General features: G+C 43.8%; 1 protein-coding gene across 1 annotated transcript in view; it reads right to left on the reverse strand.

Annotated features, from left to right (window-relative positions):
- GRIP2 (glutamate receptor interacting protein 2) overlaps nt 1-20,122 on the reverse strand; it is a 260,946-nt gene extending 240,824 nt beyond the window's left edge. The window contains exon 1 of the mRNA XM_062008252.1: nt 20,068-20,122. Coding sequence (XP_061864236.1) covers nt 20,068-20,122 — 55 coding nt within the window. The remainder of the gene's footprint in view (nt 1-20,067) is intronic.
- Between the last annotated feature and the right edge of the window lie 200 nt (nt 20,123-20,322).

Below are 20,322 nucleotides of genomic sequence, written 5' to 3' on the forward strand. Positions count from 1 at the left end.
ATACCCAGTAATAGCACTGATCAATTTCTAAGAGAAGTGGCAGTCCTCTGACTCACTCACTAAGCAGCTGCATACACATTATTTGCAGCTGCTGCCAAACCTCTGAAGGATCCACTAGGGACCACACACTAATCAATTTTTATTTCTAATTAAACTCATGCTAGCAGTATGCTGAAGGAAACATGTGCAGAAAGGATTACCTTAAATGAAGATCTTTAGGAGGCAGCAGGGTAGAGATTTACACCAAGTAGCTGGTCTTTTGAGTAGGCCAACAGAGATGAAAAAGGCAATTTGCTAGTCATCCAAGACACCACTCCAAGTTGGGAACCAAATCTTTCCCTCATTTATTTCTTCCTGCCCTTAGCAACCTTCACAGGCTTTCTGCTTCAAAAATGAGGTCTCTGAGGACTTGGTGAGGCTAGGTTTTAATGGGCTGACTGGCACATCTGTATCCCTAAATCACCCTCCACTGAAGAACTCCAATTCCACTTTTATTGAATCTCCAGTCCTGTTCCCTCCTGCCTCAAAGTCAGAAGGGCTTCCTGTCCTCTCCAGATGTCTTCATCTGCCTTAAGACATCCCTAGTCTAAAACAAAGGGTTTGGGCCCATTTATTACACACATCACTTACTAGCAGCCATGTGGTCAGAGAGCTAGATTCTGTAGTAAAGATGTCTCCACCTCAGGTAGTCACCCCAGCTCCCCTTTATAGCCAAAGGGAGAAGCTGCCCCTGTAAACATGACTCAGAGGGCTACACCAGGTATCTAGATTGGTGTGAAAGGAAATAAAGCACTGATTTTTCTTTCTGCAATGAATAAGGGGGACATACAGGCAAAGCTGGGCAAACAAATCCCATCCTTCAGCATCTTCATGTGGAGCTTGCCAGCGGGGAAAGTGTCCAACCATCTGCTGAAAGTGGAGTGATGGGGAAAAATAAAAAAGGAACCTGAGAAGTAAATGTTGCTGACAAGGAATAAAACCTGTTAGTGCTGTAGCTACATGGACCTGAGCTGAAAGGATGCTGGTGTGTGTGATGCCTCAAAACCCTGCACAAAACTCAAAGATGTAAAGTGTTACTGGAGGGTTGGCAGAGAACTGGGATTCCGCAGAGAAGCTCAGACTGGCAGTCTGATGATGCTCAACAGACACATACAAGGAGAACAAGGGTACGTGACAGCAAGGCCAAGACAGTCCTGTGCAGTGAAGTAATGTCACAGCCAGGCAGCACACTGTGCAGGAGAGAACAATCCTCACATTCTCATCTCCTTGCCTCTGACTTAAGCTATAACTTTTTCTCAGCACTGCCTTAAGAATGTTCCTGCAAAGAGGCAGGAAAGGGTGATCTGTTTTGGAGGACAGATGACTAAATCATCACTTCTACAAAGTTAAAGTTTTACAGCTTTATCAAGCTGAAACAAAGATTTCTAAAAGGTATCCCACCATCTCTCCATCACAAGATAACACTAGCAGTTCATATTTAAAACTCTTATGTACCTTCTTGCATTTGTCCCAGGTTTTGTGTCTTCTATTGCCTCATTTCTTTAAGTCCCAGCCTTGAAACTTCTGAGAACATTAGATGGCTTCTTTCTGGTCAGTGTCCATTAGGGGTTTTAGACACCAATAAAGGTGATCTAAGTGCTTAGCAGACAATAAGACATAAAAATGAGAAAACTCCTCACAAGAGATACATAACAACCTTCAGAATAATGTGGAGTGAATCATATTAGACATTTCAGCATTACCAGTGTTGAAAGTAGAAGACGGGTGAGCTTTCAAGTCCATTGTGGACTATCAAGTGCCCTGTATAAGTGCACAGGCAGAGCAGTGAGACAATCTGGCTGACAAATTGTTTGAGTTACACTGGCCCTGGACAGGCAAAGGTTTCATCCATGCAATGAGGGTGTTGTGCTCACCATAGAGATGACAAACACTACTAGATAAGGAGACTGTGGACAGTTTTGAAACACCCACTGGAAGGCTACACCAAGGTAGTGCCAGCACACAAATGAGACAAGTGTCGTGGCATCTATTCAAAATTCCAAGTGCAGAGAGTCACACTGTACTGCTCCAATCTCCCAAGCCAATTCAAAATAGTCTCAAAACTGTTATTACCTGTTTCTACATCCAAATCTTACGACCAGACATGAGCAGTTAGCTGCAAGTTACCTCCCAGAGTGGGGAAAGACTACCTCAAGGTTTTCTACTGCTTAAATCTTGCTTCATTCCTTCCCTTCTCCCCCCCCTAAAAAAAAAAAAAAATTATAAGAACCAAACAAGCTGTTTCTGAGCTGCTTGCAAGGATTTGAGTTCGCCAGCTTATTTCAGTACTCAGGTGCAAGCTCCTCTGCTTTGGTTGTTTGCAGTGCAGTGATTTGTGCTTCTGCAGAGGCAGCACTTGGGAGTAGTTTGGAGGTGCTTTACTATTCTCTTTCTTGGTTCTTTTTTGGAGGGACTTCTGGTGCTTTGCCTGAGACAGCCTATGCATATAGATAAGTGAACCAACTACCCAAAAGGCTCCCTGCTGTAGGTGTACAGAGTGGAAAGGGAGCTGGGAGCTCACAGAACAAATGTACCTGACCTTTCATCCTTTCACTGGGTTCAATTTCAAAGTTCCTCTGCGCAACAGCAACACACACGCAAGAGCTCTTGATTCTCACCAGCAGCACTTCTCTTCCAGAAGCACTTAAGCTTTCCTCCTCCAGGTGTCATGGGATTTCCATCACAGCTCACTGACAATGGCATTTTGCCTAGAACAGCTTCTGGCCCTGGGCAGGAGGATCAACACCAGCTTTTCTGCCCATGTCCTTTCCTGGGGCCTCCTTGCCCCCTCCAGCTCTGGTGTTTATTCCTCTCGAACATTTGAACCACTCAAGCACACACTGTCATACCCACGGGAATCCCACTGTGAGGTTTCCAGTCATGACAACTCCTACAAGCTGAGGACACCCAGCACAAGATGTAGATTCAGTCTGAGCAGCAGTTGCATGTGGTGAAATATGCAGGAGCAGAGGCATAGCAGTGCACACAAGGGTTTAAAACAGATACGTGTATGCTTGCTATGTCCCTTGGGATAAAGATTGTGATGACAGCCATCACTGTTGCCAGAAAAGAGGATTTCAAGATTGCTGTCTGAAAGCTGGCTGTACCCACACAGGCAGAGCACTGCACCATTGGAATAAGGCTGGCAGAACACCTCTGCTACTCACAGGAGCACATTAACGTGAGCAGTTCATACCCCACTATCAGTTACTGAGTGGGAAAAAAGCAGCAGCCTCTCAGATGACTCAGTGGGCTGGGAGGAAGGGATAGACCAGCTCTGCAGGTAATTTGCAAGTTAACAGCCTGAAAAAATGCAATTCTTCAATTCCAAAATACTTACAAGAGAAGACTAAGCTAAAAGCTCCTTGTTCCATACCACAGAGGTTTGTACTCCAATGGGTTTACAGAACTGAAAATTCATGGCGTCCACAGGTTTGTAGATGAGGGAAAACAGGAGCCCTGGGCAAGCCCTCACTCTGCCCTCTAAGAACATCTCTTCCCCTGCCCTGCTTCAACTCACACATAATGACAAGCTCTCAAAAGTAATTTGAGAGCCTGTAACATTCAGGCAGTCAAAATTAGTTAGAGAAAAAGGGGTTTGCTAACATTGGAAAGAGCTGATAAAACAGACAGGCTGTCCTAGCTAGAGGAGCTTCTTGTAGCAGCTGAAATAATCCTGCATAATGGGACTTAAAGGTAATCTGGGGGAGAAATTGGAGAGGCATTTGCAAAAATACCTATGAAGCTTTAAACATCAAGGAGAGCTTTATATGGCTGGCCGTGCATCTCAGGGAACTGGTAAATAGATGTTCTCTGCCAAAACCCATGATGAACCAAAGAGCAGACCACTCCAACACCCTCTCTCCTCTCCTGCTCCTCCTGTCCATGAGGATGGCAACACAACACAGGGCCAAGCACATAGCACTACTTGCACAGCACCAGCTAATCACAGCACAGAATGAATTTGCCACTGATGACAGTAAGATTACCCATACATCAGACAGAACAGACAAGGAGACAGTCTTTTATTCAAGTGACAGCCAGCAAATGCAGGTGTCTGCAGGCGAGATCTTAAAAACACAGATCCACATGCAGGAAAAATAAAAGCAAACACAAAACAAAAACCACAAAAACCCCACTACACATCACCAATTCCTTCTTCCAACTATGCAACACTTGAGTTCTTCAGAAAACCTGTCCTCCTGGAGTTCAGTTACTGTTGGAGTAGTTATTTCCTATATATCTCTGATTTTGTACCAAATCATATATAGCAGTTACTGCATCCTCTGGGGAAGAAATAAGTTGGCTTTTTTCAAGGAAGGCATTTCTGTAACAAAATTATTTCATCTCTTAGGAGGAGAAAAATCTCCAAACAAACCACAAACCAAACACAAAACCAGCTACACATAAGACAATTTTTGCTTTCTACTCAGGAATTTAAAAAAAATACTGAAATCCAAGTTCCTTGTGCAGAAATTACTTTTAAAAGCAACACTACTTATCAAAATGCAGCAGAATTGTGCACACAAGTTTGGCTAGCAAGATTCAGGATGAAGTGTTTTCCTGACAAGACAGTTGGTGGGGCAATGGTCATTCACACCATCACAGGTAGCACCATGGAAATAGCCAAATCTTCTATGACAAATTGTTCCTACTGCTGGTTTTCAAAGTGGAAAAAACAACAGCCATGCCAAAAAGAATAATCCAAGTTGCTTCCACATTTGTATTTGGGGTAGGAGAGATTCCTAAATTGTGCTGAGGCTTTTTAGGGGAAAAAAAATCAAACACACCACCACAAACACCACAAAAAAAAACCCACCTCACATCTGTTTAACTTCCAGGTTTGGATGACTCCTTGATTCCTGTGGGACTGGAAACATGGGGAAGAGTCACAGGACACTCAGAAAAGGTGACATAGGAGGCACAGATAGCTCAGGTCAGCAATTAAAGCTTTAAAGGGATAATTTCAAGGTAAACTAATAGATAGTTTTCTTCACTTGATCAGCACATTGCCAAGCAGCACTGAAGTGCTTTCTCTTTACTTGCCTTTCTTCCCGGTATTCACTTAGGAAAAAGCCAAGAAGCTCTAATTCATACAAGGACCAAATACAGTCCTCAAGCATCCTCAATTCCTTGCTCTTCCCATAAAGTCATGTGAAAAATATTCCTGAAGGTGTACCAAGAGATCACCAAGTCCACGCTCTCCTCACTGATATTCTTGTGACAGATTACAACTTGGTGCCATCATAAAACCATGAGTATCATCATGAGTATATTCTGTATCCCTTCAACAGGTCACTTATGAAAAGGCTGACTTCTACCAGCCCTCCAGCAGATGCTGCAGGACTCTCAATCTGGCTCTCCACATTGGCAACAAATCACTATGCAGGTAAACTCAAGTGCAGTTTTCCAGCTGTTCCATATTAGCTTCATCTTTCCATAGTTCATCCTCCCTAATTCTTTAAAAGACGTTAAATAAATTAACATGAGAACAAGCTCACACAGAGAGAGAATGTTTCTGGTAATTTATAATCCCAGTTTTGCTCCTAGTGAATGGCCAATACTTAATATACCACCTTATCTGAGCACCTCCACAGCAGACCTTCATAAAAACCACTGAAAGATAACAAGAGTAAAATTTTGAAAACGTAAATTACAGACCCATGATGGGAGCTCTACGTCTCCAATTCACTTGGAAAAGAAGAGTAGCTATAAATTAGAAGAAATACAAGCTCCAGAAGAATACCTCTGTGCTAAATTTCACTTTATATACCCAGAATAAATTTCCATTTTGGACAGGGGAAGATCTACTTACTTATTTCCCTGAAAAACAGATGCCACAGAACAGACGTGCCTAGAGCCTGATATATTATTTCTTTGCATACCTTGCTGGATGGCAAAAGGAAGGTAATTAAAATGAATCCCAAGACCAAGATATAAAATACCACCACACTACAGGATGCCCCACAGGCTTTTTGCTAAGAGCACAGGTAATTACTTAAGACATCTTGGCAAACAGATACAAGGATCCAGATTCTTTGTGACCGTGTAGCTGAGCCTAATCAAGAACATCCTTCTCCATCTTCTCTTAGACCTCTAAAGCCACGGGCTACAAAGCCATGAGCCCAAGGCTTATGTAGAATTGAGTTGCTTTGAAAGGCAAGTAGTTGTAAAACAACTAAGCAGTTTAAACTGCTAGTGTGTAGAAAGAAAAAGTCATTATTTTATAGTGATCAGAGGTGTCTGAGGTGCTTCAGAGAGCAGATAGAAAGGCACAATCCCTATAGACCTTACAAGCCAATTAACTTAATTAACCATGTTATTTCCCTAGTTCCTGGTAACTCCTTAAATCAATGAACTAAGACTTAATAGCAAAGTACATAACTAGGAGCTTTATTGATCAAACCTGTACACAACACTGACTGAACTTCCAAAGTCATGGCTTGGCATAAAACCTATACAAGATATTTCAGCAGCAGGATTTCACTTTATAATCCTTAAGTCCTGTGCTCATGCCAGAGATAGGTGAGTAGTGATCAAAAGGCAGGGACTGAAACTTTAATAGCAGGAAAGCAGATAAACATGGGCTCAGTGTTAATCTACAAGAAGAAAAAAAAATCATTACAGTATTCAATTTTAAAATCAAATTGTTACATTTGTTCATCATCTCTCATTAAAAAGGATCACAGAGTGTTGTACAAATTAATTAGGGGTCTGGACTCACAATCACTCATTTCTCCACATCCTCTCTACATCTCCTGTAGCTACCTAAAGCCCAGAACGTGCTCACCTCAGACAGGGAGGAGCAAGGCAGGCAGAGAAGAAAAGCTACAGGGAATTTGCCTGCAAGATAATTCAGACATTCACACATAAGGAGCTCTCTAACAGGAGAGGTGCTTTACACCAGCCACAGCCCCACTATCCATCACTTTCAGGTCTCAGCAAGGGCACAAGATCCAAGGCCATCAGGTAAATAGAGAGACCACAGCCACCCCTATGTACTGGGCACATGTCCCCGATTTTGCTTCCCAGCAAACCAGGGCCAGCCTCTTTTCTTACCACCGACAGCTCTTCAGTGGATCTTCTCTGCTTACAGCAGTGTAACCATGCAGCTCTGTTACGTGGTATTGCCATGGTCCGTAACTGGCCACAAGCTCTGTACTAAGTGAGGCTCTTGAGGCTTGCCTTGACTGAACTTTCCTGGACCTGCCCACAGCTTTGTTTTTATGCAGTTCAGCTGTGGCAGCCATTTCTCTAACTGAACAGATATCTATGGCTTTGTTGTACATCTCTGCACAGACACTATAAAACAACTATAGTTTTATTTTGTAACAAGCAGTTATTCTTTGTAGCTCAAGATATTTGTGACTGACGTGATGAAACAGGGCAGGGAAACAGCACACATGAAGGATGTGGCAGAGGGGAACATCAACACAGGATAGCAACCAATGAGACATAGACTTGAGACCTGAGATCTCACAGCACTGAACAACTTGCTCACATCACTTAAAGAAATGCACACCAGGAGCTGGACTAAACTGCTTGTAGGGATTATGAAGAGAACAAATAGCATTCAGCATACACAAGCAGTACCAACTTGGAGCTACAGACTGATGAGCAAAGGTGTGAAAGTGTCCTGGCAAACAAAAATGATCAAGCACACCCTAACTTGGGAAGAAGAAACCTTCAATAGGAGCATCATATCCCCTTTGGTGAGTAACATTAGTCTACAGCAATTTTAACTGCGTTATTCTCTCTTTTTGTGTAACAATTATAGCTGGACTAGTAAGGACTACACTCTTATCATTTCAATTACACTCAGAAAAAATTGTTGGCCTTTTATTCACATAAGGTGTGCTGCTTCTTTACCCATTTTAAAAAAAAAATTGAGTACAACATCAGTCACACACAATATAGAGCAACAGCAGGCAAAAGGGGACCCCTTAATCCCATTTTCACCAGCTCTTGTCCAGGATGATCTATTACAAGCTGCTAATGGCACTGAGGAAGTGGTTCCTTTTCAAACAGGAAAATGACTCATCATTTTAACTCACTTCCCTCCACTAAAAAAAAATCAATGAGTTCCTGAAACAGTGTTATCCTGGATGATTGGTGTTTTAACATCTCACTTATAGGGGAAGGAGACCCCAGAGGTCCCTTCCAATGCTGGGTCAACCACAATCAGCTGTGAACATGTCCTTACCTTCTTGGTTGGAAGAGACTACCTCCTGGGAAGAGTATACCTTTCCACAAAGGAGTTTTTGTGGATGTTGGGCAGATCTTTGTATCTGTCTTCTCTTGCAGTGAAATGTGAATATCATAAACCAGAAGAGAGCTGCACTAATAAACCCATTTAGCCATGGCACAGTCCAACAATCCACTTTCATTCTTTCTTACTTGGCTGCATAAATGAGTTCTCCCACTCCCCCTACCCATCCCCAAATTGTTCTTTTCCACTCTACCTCAAGTTCCTATGCATGAAAAATAGAGAAACCTCTCTTCAAGGTGTTTTAGCCCTTCACTCACATAACATTCCTCAAAACACCAGTATTTGTGTTGCATAATAGGGCCTATTTCACCACCAACTTGTGAGCCTAACTCAGTGTCAAAGCTGTTCAAGGGTTTAATAACTTGCCAGTGGCTAACCAATGCAGCTGGTTAGTGGCAGGTCAAGAAGGTGAAAGGTAGATGGAAAACAGGACTAACACACTGACTGTCACGTTGGCTCAGAGCAGTGGTTCATCATGGGATATCTGCCAGGTGCTAGTAGGAAACTCTGCATGAGGAGAGATGTTAATGGAGATGAAGTAGGGTTTGCAATGAGGCATAGTGTCCAGAGATGAGTTTGCAAAGCTGGCCACTGTCATGGATCTAGGGTGTTTCCCTGGCTTTCACTTACTTGGTGTTGAGGTTCAACAGGTCAAATGCTGAACTGGCCCACTGTACATAGGCGTGGCTAATAATGATATTGTGCCTACTTAGGGGATACTGAAAAGCCTCTAGAGCCATTTCACATAAAGAGAATTAGATTCACATTAAAAGACTTTGCATATAAAATAGATTCACATGAATAAAATCTGCACACATCCATACACCGAGGAAATTCCTCAGCTGTTTGAAAACAGGCAGCCCTCACTCCCTGCCCCTTACAATGCAAAGGCTGCTTTGTCAGTGGTTTTGCCTTATACCCTGCTGAAAAGATCCCCCATTTCTAGGAAGATGCTTTGACAGGATGCCCATCATGCCAAGACCTGAGCACGAGGGATCTCCCCGCAGCATAATACAACATTGCTCTCCATGCACACTGCTGAATGGCACCTCCAGCCTATAGCCAGCTGTGCAAGAACTGTTTTTTTATAAGAAACTCACAGCTGCAGAGAGAGATAACAGCGAAACAAGCCCCCTCACTCCCCACTCCTTTAGCTCCTGATCCGTGCTCCCACCTCCACACTCTCCACTGCTGCACTGAAACCAAGCATCAATGTTGCAGCTTGCAATTAAACATCATGGTATGATTTTGCTGCAGAGAAAAGCAGCACAGAAAAATGGCACCCTGATGACTTTAGGCTCACTAGGTAAGTCAGTGGCAAGGCAACAAAGGGTAGCCAGGAACTGGCATCCCCTCGGCCTGCCAGGAAGCCCCCAGAGAGGAGCAGCTGCTTCAAGCAACAGTCGGGGAAGCAGATGGGTGGCAGAGGACAGCACACTCTGGCCAAAAGCCACACTGAATTATTCAGAGGCAGAAACTGGATGACATTGATTGCAGCATTGCCTGTCACTGAATTACTCCCAGGCAGTACATGACCCTTGGCCAGGGTCAGCCCCAAAGTGCAGGGGTAGTGCTGCCTGCCAGAGTAGCATGGGGTTCATCACAGAGCGAGCCTGGCTCTGCGAGCTGGAGGTACACAGCTGCTGCACAGCCATCTCCAGGCAAGGATGAGTTACAGCCAGCAAGCCTCACCTTCCAGCAAGCCCTAGAGAAACCAAGCATCACAGTCTGGTTTGCAAATTTTTAGCTTTCTGATCCCCAGGCCATTTACTAAAAAGCCCCTGTGTAGACACAGTGACACTGAAGAAATTACATTAAAAGTAGGACAGGACACACCAAAAAGCCAATTACAATGGCTATTCCGAAAAAGCCACCCAGGAGCCATCCCTATACGTGGCCAAACATCCTTGGCATGTTGTGGGGAGGAAAAGCAGAATAAATACAATTAAACATGCAAGACAGACAGCTCAGCTTTGTGTTGCATTTGAAAGGCAGCCTCCAGAGGCTGAGGATGGAGGATGACAGACTAGGGCAAATTTGGAAATTCCTCAAAGGCAGGTTGCCTAGATGTGCTGCCAGCCCCAGGCTGACAGAAACACCGCTAACAGTGCCTAATTTGCTGGGGGATTATCGCTTGATGTAATGGATGGAAACCTAGATTAGAAAGCTAGTAAACTCACAACATAGATTACTGTTGTAGAGGGACATTTTTACCAACTTAGAACTTTCTGCACTGCCCAGCTGTGTGCAGTGATTTGCAACTCTGTGCCAGAAAGATGTTTTCTACCACATTTTGGTCATTTTTTTCCAAATGCTTGACACGGTTGGTATAATTCTGAGTATTAAGATGTGGAGCAAAGATAGCCATGGTGTTACACTCAACAGCTGCACTTTCATAGCTGGTTTGATCTGAGCATCAAAACCTTTTAAAAAAGGTGTCATTATCCATGTTCTGCAGAGGTGAAGACTGAGACTTGCAGAGGTTTGCAGAGTGGTTTTGAGTGGCACATAACTCCTCAGTTATATTAATTTCAACTGACAGAGAAACTGCCCCACCACTTTGACAAACTAAATGACAATTTTATTCTGGTCAATCCCCAATACTAACCAACTAATCAATAAGTGCCAGCCACACTGGAATTGTTAGTTACTGATAACCTGTTCTGTTGGGGGACGTGGCAGCTATGTCATGCAACCAGGTTCTATTGCACAAGGTGGATGGGATGTAAAAGAATGACACAAAGCCCATGAAATGTGTTGGAGTAGCAAAATATGGCCAGTAAGTTAGAGCATGCTTATAGCATCAGTATCTTATCTAAATCCACGCCATAGGACTTGTAGCATGCCTGAACTTTGCTTTCATTTGGAATGACCCACAGGCAGTACACCAACCTTCAGCATCACGCAGAGATAGAGTCCAAACATGTTATGTGCAACAACCCTCCAACCCATCAAGAAGGAACCTCCACAGCGCATGACTTCTCTGTTAAAGATCATTTTAAACCAGTTATTCAAAAGCTGGTTGCAAATGTTATTTAAAAAAGGGCAAGAACACCAAGTTATTTCTTTCATCCTCATTCACCCTTCAGCAACCCGACTTTATTTTCCCTGTGCAGAGTTAAAGCAACTCATGTTTTCTACCTCTGAGCATTAGTTTTAATATTTGTTTCTCCATTCCTCATTCCCTGATATTGGTCTAAAAAGACTCCCTTATTTAAGGAAGAAATTAAAAAACCTCATGCAGTTTGAAGGGCCTCAGTCATAGACAGGAATAAGGAGGTACATGAAAGCACTGACAGTTGCAGTGAAGTATCCACAAAGCACATCATCTCTGGAGATACACAAGAGACAAGGAGCCGATGATTATATCCACATCCTATATACAAGGAGTGCAGGTCAACCACATTCTAGTTCTGAGCAAATATGTCCTTCACCAAGCACATCAAGTTGCTCTTTTTCTGGGACCTGGAGGGATGCATCCCACAGGAATAAGACCTCACAGCATGACGGCCATGAGGACTTTTCTAAGCTATTGAAGACCTCCAAATGGACCACATATCTCCCCAGCTTGAAAGGGAAAACCCAAGATGGACAAAGAACTAAGAGATAATGCTCCTAGGGGGGAAAGAGACCAAAAGGCAGCATCACAGTACTGCTGCCTGCCTCACACAGATCTACCTGTCCTCCCATCACAAAAGGGGGACTCATGAGGGGTTTTTTATGGACATGACTGTATGCACAATAAGGAACCTGATTGACTTCCAAGGTGAAAGTAGGCAGAAGGACATTTAATCTTGAAATTAAAGTGCTCATTCCCAATATTGCCTTCTGCTCAGGATTAATATATATCCCTGAGACAAGCTGCTATGTGTACCTAGCAACTCATCCTCCCAGCTCTTTGCTAAATTCATCCTCCTGTGATAGCCCCAGGGAATTTCCCCTGACTTCCAATAGCCAAAAGCAATGGATTTGGGCAACTGAAATGATTGTGTGATTCTAAGAGGGTTTTAAATCATTGAGTCCACATTCCTGGAAACAATTTCCTGCACCACACATAGAGAAGACTGAACCCACATCAGAAAACCACATTGATAGCAAGTAAGGAGACAGCAACTTAGCATCACTAATTTCTGTAAAACTGTCACACTGCCTGACAGTTTGTCATATTCTTTTTTTTTTTCCCCCTTGTTTCTTTGCATTTTATTTGGTGCTAAATCTTCACAGCCTCTACTACACAGGAATCTGAATGAAGACAAGTCTACCCCCTACCCTGAGTCTACACACTGCTTCTGTGGTGACTGGTCTTGCTAAACTGGGTCCAAAGGTAAGACAGAGGCCCTCTGTGCCCAAACACTGTAGGATCACCTAAACTTTGCCACAAGAGCAGAGAGGAAGTTTGGTTGGGCTTTTTGTTATTGTGATTTTTTAATCCAGAGGCCAATCTCAGCTCCATCCCACAGAATCCAAGTGAGATCTCCCAAGCTTCATGTAATTCCTGCCTCTAGTAGCAGCTTCCCTCTTGCGTTGCATGAGGAAATACTCAAATGGGAGCCAAGACCTTTATTTTTCTGCATAGATGAAGTGCCAACAAGATGACCAACAGCATCACATGTACAAGAAAAGGTGACAACACCAAATCTGAGTAAATATTCAGAATAGCCCCTGACAGCAAAGCAGCAGCCAAAGTTAATGTAACTGCTAAAACCAAAGCTCTGTAATGCCTGTTCACAGTTGAAATAAAATTGTTCAGCAAAAAAAGTGTGTTACTTCATAGACAATTTGAAGAGCATAGAATTGAATTTATTTTGCAGCCTCAGCAAGAGATTTCTACTCATCAAAATGCAGCAGTTTAGCTGGCAGGGTCACTGACACTTCTACTTAACTACACAGGTAAGACATGGGCTCTAACCACCTCTTAATGCATAGTATCTCCTTGATCTCAACCAGCACATGGTAGCCCCCATCAGCAAATTTTGCTGGAGCCAGAAAACAGTTCTGGCTCAAAACCAAAAGCCAGTAATTGCTAGATGCCAAGTTCATCTAACATTAACAGGAGTGAAAAATCAGTAACAGGGAAATCACCATAATTGTAAAGTTTGTTTGTTTTGGTTGCCTTACTTTAATTTCTTTGTCTTCCAAAGAAAAGGGCACAGAGGCTGGGAGCAGGGCAGGGGGGAGGATGTAAATTAATGAGAGAAAAATTAAAAGGTAATTTATTCTCATGACAAACAAGAGGGCTGGAAAAAGAAAAATCCTACTTGAATTTTAAATGGAAAGCTTCAGTACTTTTCCCTCTCAATGGAAAGAGTCCATAGGAAGATCAAGTATATCTGGACAAATTGCAGACCCTTCCAAGAGTGGATGTTTTATCCCAGTGTGTGGTTCACCCAGGCCAAGCACTGGAGAAGCAAAGCTGCCACTTCCAGAGGCCATCAGCATGTAGATTGATTTTCCAGATCGAATGTTGCCTATGCTCCAATCCTGGTTACACCAGGGTCAACAGTAGCTATACTAATTTCAGGAATATATACAGATATTCACATGGTATAACAGCTCTGGGCCAAAATGTGGATGCAGTAGCAGTGCCCATATACATGAGGAGTCAGCACCAGCACTCACTGGAGAAGGAGACATGTAGCTCCTCTGAGAGAAGGATCATCAAGGCAAAAACCACAGCAAGTTTTCAACTTGCTCCAGACATTACAGAAGCCTGTCAGGCATAGATCACTGCTCTGAACTTCAAGGGTTAGGACTAGCTTTTAAAAGAGATGGCTCCAGTTACGTGATGCAGAGCTCCAAAAAGGCCTGATTCACTGTCTTAAGGCTCATCTACAAAGAGATAATTTCTATCAAGCTACATCCTAAAAACTATCCTACTATATTTACATCTCTCTAAATTCACTTCTGTTTCAAAATCATTTTATTCCACTATAATCAAGTCAAATTAACAAAGCAGTAATTTTTATTCTGAAAGAGGACTTCCATATGCAGGGCTACACAGTTTTAACCACAGAAAGAGATAACCTGGCACAGAGCACATGTCCTAGTAGGGAATCTTCCTCTGGCTATCCAGCCAGCAAGGGTCTGGCTGTGGGTGTAACTAAGCAACTCCCCTGAGAGATAAATAGCAATTGAAAAAAACAAGCAAACAAAAAAAGCAGAGCAAATCATCTGCCTCTTGGACTTGCTGCACATCTCAGTTTAACCTGAGCAATCTTCATCTCCATGCAACCCAGAGCATCAGAAGACCTCTGGGTCAGCAACTGCAATCACAGCTCAACACTGGAGCAGTTTCAAAGATCAAGTTCATTTCCTGGGAACTGCCCACGTGCTTTTCCACTACACTTGGCATAAGCCCAAAGCAACAGGTCTGGAGAACAACAAGCATGGCCTGAATCCAGACAGACCTGGCAATTCTCCTCACTCTGAAATTCTCCAGCTACCACAATTCATGGTTTCCATCAAGGTCTTCAGCTTCCTGAAAGGTTCCCCCAATCCTTTCCAACCTTGGCTCCTCTAAAGGGAGAGCATGCCAAACCACTGCAGCTGATGCATTCATTCAGCACTGAGCATCATCATTCTGTGTCATCACTCAATAAAGTGCTAATAAAGGCTCCTTTGCCAGAAGCCCCACAGAGTGTAACAGCTTAAGCAAGAGAGTGCAGAACTGCATGGTGTCCATACAGTTTCATATGGCCAAATTCTGTGATTATGAGATCACAGTCAGGTTATAAAGTCTGGCAGACCACTTCAAGAAGCAAAATATTGATCAATGTCTGTCTTTAATCAAATACCAACAAGGCTTTACAGTCATTCTGTAAAACCCTTGTACCTTCAGCCCAAAGTTGTGCAGGACTTGTAAAATTTACCTCCGATTGACAATTGCTGAAGCACAGGATCAAAAGCAGCAGCCTAAACTCAGCTCAGTGTAACAGGCAGTGAAGAAGGGAGCAGGCAAGCACAGCACTCAGTGCAAGTATTACTCCCTCCCTCAATGGGTGCCAAATCCACATCAACATATTAATGAACAAAAAAGACCCCATCAAAGTCTAGCAGGATTTGCTCTGTCTGTCCCATCAGTTTGATGAATGAACATTATCCCTTAAGCATTACCACCACAGCCTTCAAGCAAACCTAATTCCTCCCCAGACTTCCCTGGAGGGTCAGAACCTCTATTTTTATATTTTCTTTAAAAGCAGTGGCCTGTATAATAAGTATTACCAACAAACAGCAGCCCATAAATTCCTGAGTACTGCATGTGCAAGTCCTCATCTTTAACAAAGCTTGGATGCACTGTAAGAGTATCACATACATTAATATGCTGCATTCAGCAGACAGACGTAACAGCCCTTCAACCACAGAACAGTTCAGTTGCACACTATTTAGGTGACAGCTATCCAGTGGAATTTCTTTACTGAAAATTAAGTGCCAGTACAATTGATCACATCCTTGTAGGTTTGGACAAAAGGACTCTGTAAGACAATGTATTAAAAAACTGAAGAGACTCAACCTGGCACTGAAAGATGGTCCCAAGATGACATGATAAATACAAACAGCTCCTTTTTGAATGACTGAATTATTTCTGATGTTGCAAGCAAGACAATTTTAAGCAGCAAAACAGTTCAACTGATTTCACATTATGCACACCATAGTTTGTAAGATCAAAATGTTTAAGTGAACAAAAGAATTTACATTATTTTTAACACTATTTTAGTTATTCTACACATCACATGTGTATCACAAACAACATGGAATTCAATGAAAGATCTTCTCATTTTCTGCTAATTGTGCAAAATCAGCAAATCTTCTCATTGGAATGTTTCTCCTTGATGTATGTGATTAAGAAGACTCCCATTTCCAGTCATAGTTTAACAGCTATGAAGCAAAACATCCCAGTACACTGTTCTGAGGACAGACTAAAAAGCTGTTGTTTATAGCCCAGTTGTATAAACCCCCTAAGACAGACTGCTGTGATATTTTTACCTTCCCATTATAAAAATTTAAATAGCTCTGCCAAAACCATGGAAAACTACCCCCCTTCTAAATTTTCCCCAGGGTTCCACTCATGCCAAATTGCACCTGCAGCACGATAAGACAGGCAAGAAAGGGAGATGTTGCTATGGGTTTTTGCCCTCATTCTGCAAACCAACCTGCACCACAAAGGATATTTTCCACACCCCTCACCACACACACACACCACAGGACACCTCTGTCAGTGGCTGCACAGCAGCAAAATGCCCCTATATGCTCCTACAGCTGTTTCCAAGGTAACCAGCACAGAGCCATATACAAGGCAAGGAAGCAAACAGCAGCAATGCAATCCTGCAATATTGTCACTTTTTGGAGCAGGTCTGAGTTGCCTCTTTTTCTGCCTCCTTTCCAGCTGTCCCATGATTCACACAAGGGGTGGGCAACTCACTTCATGTTTTATAATCCCACTACACCCATCTTCCTTAAGGTTTAGTGTTGGGCTGGGGTTTATTTTAATAAGACATCATACTGGATTTAAGGTGAGAGTCAAATTTTCTGGTTTTACTGAAAGAAAACCATCTGAGGGAGGAAGGAGAATTACATCACTAACCTAAATTTACACTCAAACCCTGTATTCTCTCCCAGTAGAAGCAGTAAAATATTTCAGGTTTAGCAAAGGGCATCTGCCCACTACTGTGACCCATGTTATACAAGTCATATGCCTCTAGATAACACTCATTCTCATCAGTTAGGATAAAAGCATCTCCACTCCTCTATCTGCGGATACAGTTTATCCTTTCTAGGCATCCAGTTTCCAGTCACTCAAGGATGCCAAAAACCCCCGAGACTTTCCCACCTGCCCACACACGTTCATACTTCCAAAGCAAAAATTAGCCCTTGCTTTTGCTACCCAATGTCTGGGAGCAGCAAGGATACAATCCAAACTCTGTAGTCCTCATGAATGACAGCAGCACGAGGGATAAAATTGGATGGGAAAGAGTCCAGCATGGCAAACTAGTTCTCTCCACCGCCCCAAGAGAGGACCAGTTATCAGGGAGGTACATCAGCACAAGGTCTGACCACATAGCTCTGTATACAGAGCTATGGACAGAACTGCCAAGCTGTATGCTCTGTCCTCCACTCACAGCCCTGGGACAACTCATCAGACAGAGAGACGCAAACCAACTCCCTGACTTGGGAGTAGCATAGCTGTTTTCAGTACAGGCTGAAGTGAACACATTTTCCACCAAGAATTCCCAGGTCATTAACAATTAGGTTTTTTCTGCGTGAAGCAGAATAAGGAGGAGCATATCCCATGTACCACCCTCTTCTGGTGGGATACAATACATCACAGAATGAAGCATTTCTGCACACTGGTCAGGAGTTACCTCCATGCCCCAAGACAGAAATTTTAAGGTAAAACATGTCTAAGGAAACTTCCTGTGGGTAGTGTTTTGAAATGACAATCATACTCCAACACAGCTCACATACCTTGCATTTCCCTATGTGAATTACCATGGCTGACCTTTTGAGTATCAACCGTGATTAATGAAGTTTCCAACCCAGCATTGAATGTCTGCAAATTGCAAGAGATGCTCATCACATTAATATTCAGTAACCAAAAGATATCACTTTTCTAATGACACTGTGCTCCTGCTGAACACCAAGCATTTCCTTTGTAAGCTTGAATATTATAGTCCTCAGAGGAAGTTAACACACAGATGGATCAGAGCACACCTGCCTGGGGAAGAAGCTCCACACCTGCAGTATATGAAACAAACTACTACATCTGCATAGCCATGGAGATGCCAACAAGGTAGACATAACCTGGTAAGGAAAGCCAGAAGTCACTATTTCTTCATAAACTGTTTGGAGGCTGGTTTGCAAAAAAATCAAGGTATCCTGCAGACACTTTCTGGCAGTGTCTCCAACAGGACATGAAACCTCCCACACCCAGTTAAACCCTACACCATACCTGTTAACACTGCAGTGCTACAAAAATGTTACCAAATGCCTCCTCTGCTATCCCTGCAGATGTATATGCTGTAATGTGGCAACCAAACTGGTTGCATTTAGGGAAAGGGAAAGAAGTTCCCTACAAACTCAGCACATTCTTTACCATGCATATACCTTCTCCTCCACACAGCTCCAGCCTGCAAGATTTATTCATCCAGATAAACCATTCTATGACGAATTAAATGGTAACTTCCAAAGATAGACCATACTTGAGCCACCCATGGAAATAAATGCAGCATTCCCAGGGAAAATGCCCAACATACTTTGAGAGATGCACTTCAGTCACAGACTTGCTGCAGTGCTGGGACTGAAGTCAGAGGGAAGGAAGAAGAGAAGGAAAGGCATTGCATAGACCCAAGAGACAAGAGCCAATACATCTGTATGAGGTCCCAAAGAGGATAACCTGGCAAACATACTAATCCAGTCCAGATGTATATTCAAGAGGTTGCTGCTATAAATGTTTTATAAGGTCCCTAAAGCCACTCCTGGTCCAGCAGTGCAAGAGCATCACTGCAGCAGGACAGCTATACAAAGCACTGCACCATAACAGGGCTGAAATCACACCTCAGTGTGTTGGACAGCAAACTGAATCACTCTTCTACAGGACAAGATTTTTTAATAGCTCTTTCTCAGGTGGCTGGGGTCTCCAAGTGAAAGTCACAGTCCCAGAGGGGTACAACCTCAAAAATAGGTGTTCTCTCAAAGCTGTAGGAACAAAGAAGCAGCATGGGGAAGACTTGCCAGTTTAACAACTCTGTCCTGACACCTTACAGAGTATCTGACAGCACAGGCTCTCCCTATGCTTATTAACCAGCAGGACCAGAGTATTCCCTGAGTTTTGTATTACTCACACGAAATGATGCAACAGTGCCACTTCAGGTATTTGGTAAGTCTGCTTACCACTACAGAGTCTAGAGAGGCTGTCAGAGGAAAGGATGGAAAAGAAAAACCTGCCGTTATCCACTTGCACAAAAGCAGCTGAGGTTAGCAAGGCACACGTCCCTGCTTGCTTCTGCCCATCTCCGATCAGCTCTTTCACCTAAGTCTTAACGAGAGCACACGAGAATTGCACTTCATTTCAGAGGCATAAACTTTCCCCACCATTCTTATCCCCCCGTTCATCTACACAGCAGCCGTAGTACACAGGGTTTAAACCTCCCTTATGCTGTGCCACCTCGTGGATGTCTTCTCCCGACTTTTAAGCTGCAAGGTCCAGCATTTATTTAACATGACACTCTTGAGCATGTAAACAAAATAATTCACAGTCACCGTGAGCAACGGTAAGCAGCACAACCGGATAACCGCGGCACCTTCTCTGTGCAATTAGCAAACCGTTTCATCCCCAGGGAGAGTTGGGTACTGGAGAAAAAAAAAATACCAGCTGAAAACAGCAGCACCGCTGTTTAGAAAGTTAGAACTCAGATGCTGTTAGCCCTTCTAAATATCCAGAAAGGACCGCGCCACCACCTCAGGCTTGCCCCCACCACTTCAAGGAGGAAAAAGAAATTGGAGGAAAAAAATGAAGAAATAAAAAACCCCAAACAAACATATAAGTAAAGCCCAACCAAGCCCGGTGATGGAAGGACAGATTTGCTGCGGCAAAGTTTACCGGTACAGAGAGCATTCCCCCTCCAGCCTCTTCATTCGCAAAGCTCCACGCCAGCAAATGATAGTCCCCTCCCAGGGAAGGCCCCCAAACAAAAAGGAAAAGGCGAGGCGGAGGGGAAACCCGAGCATCTCCAGCCCCCCTTTCCCCCCTCAGCCGCGCTCACCGTCCTCCTGCATCCGCTGCAGGCACAGGGCGAGGCTCTTCCTCCAGCCCGGCATCGCGGCGGGAGCAGCGGCTCAGCTCTCGGGGCCCGAGGGGGCCGGCGGGAGCAGCGCTGCCGAGCGCGGCCCGGCTCCCCGGCGCTTTATTGCCGAGCGGTGCATGCGGCGGCGGCGGGGCCGGGCGGGGGGAGCGGCGCTGCCCGCCCCCGCCTGCGCACAGCCCCGCGGAGCGGGCACCCGCCCGCCGCGGATGGCGA

This window comes from Colius striatus, chromosome 15, assembly GCF_028858725.1.
Source record: "Colius striatus isolate bColStr4 chromosome 15, bColStr4.1.hap1, whole genome shotgun sequence".
Lineage (NCBI taxonomy): Eukaryota > Metazoa > Chordata > Aves > Coliiformes > Coliidae > Colius > Colius striatus.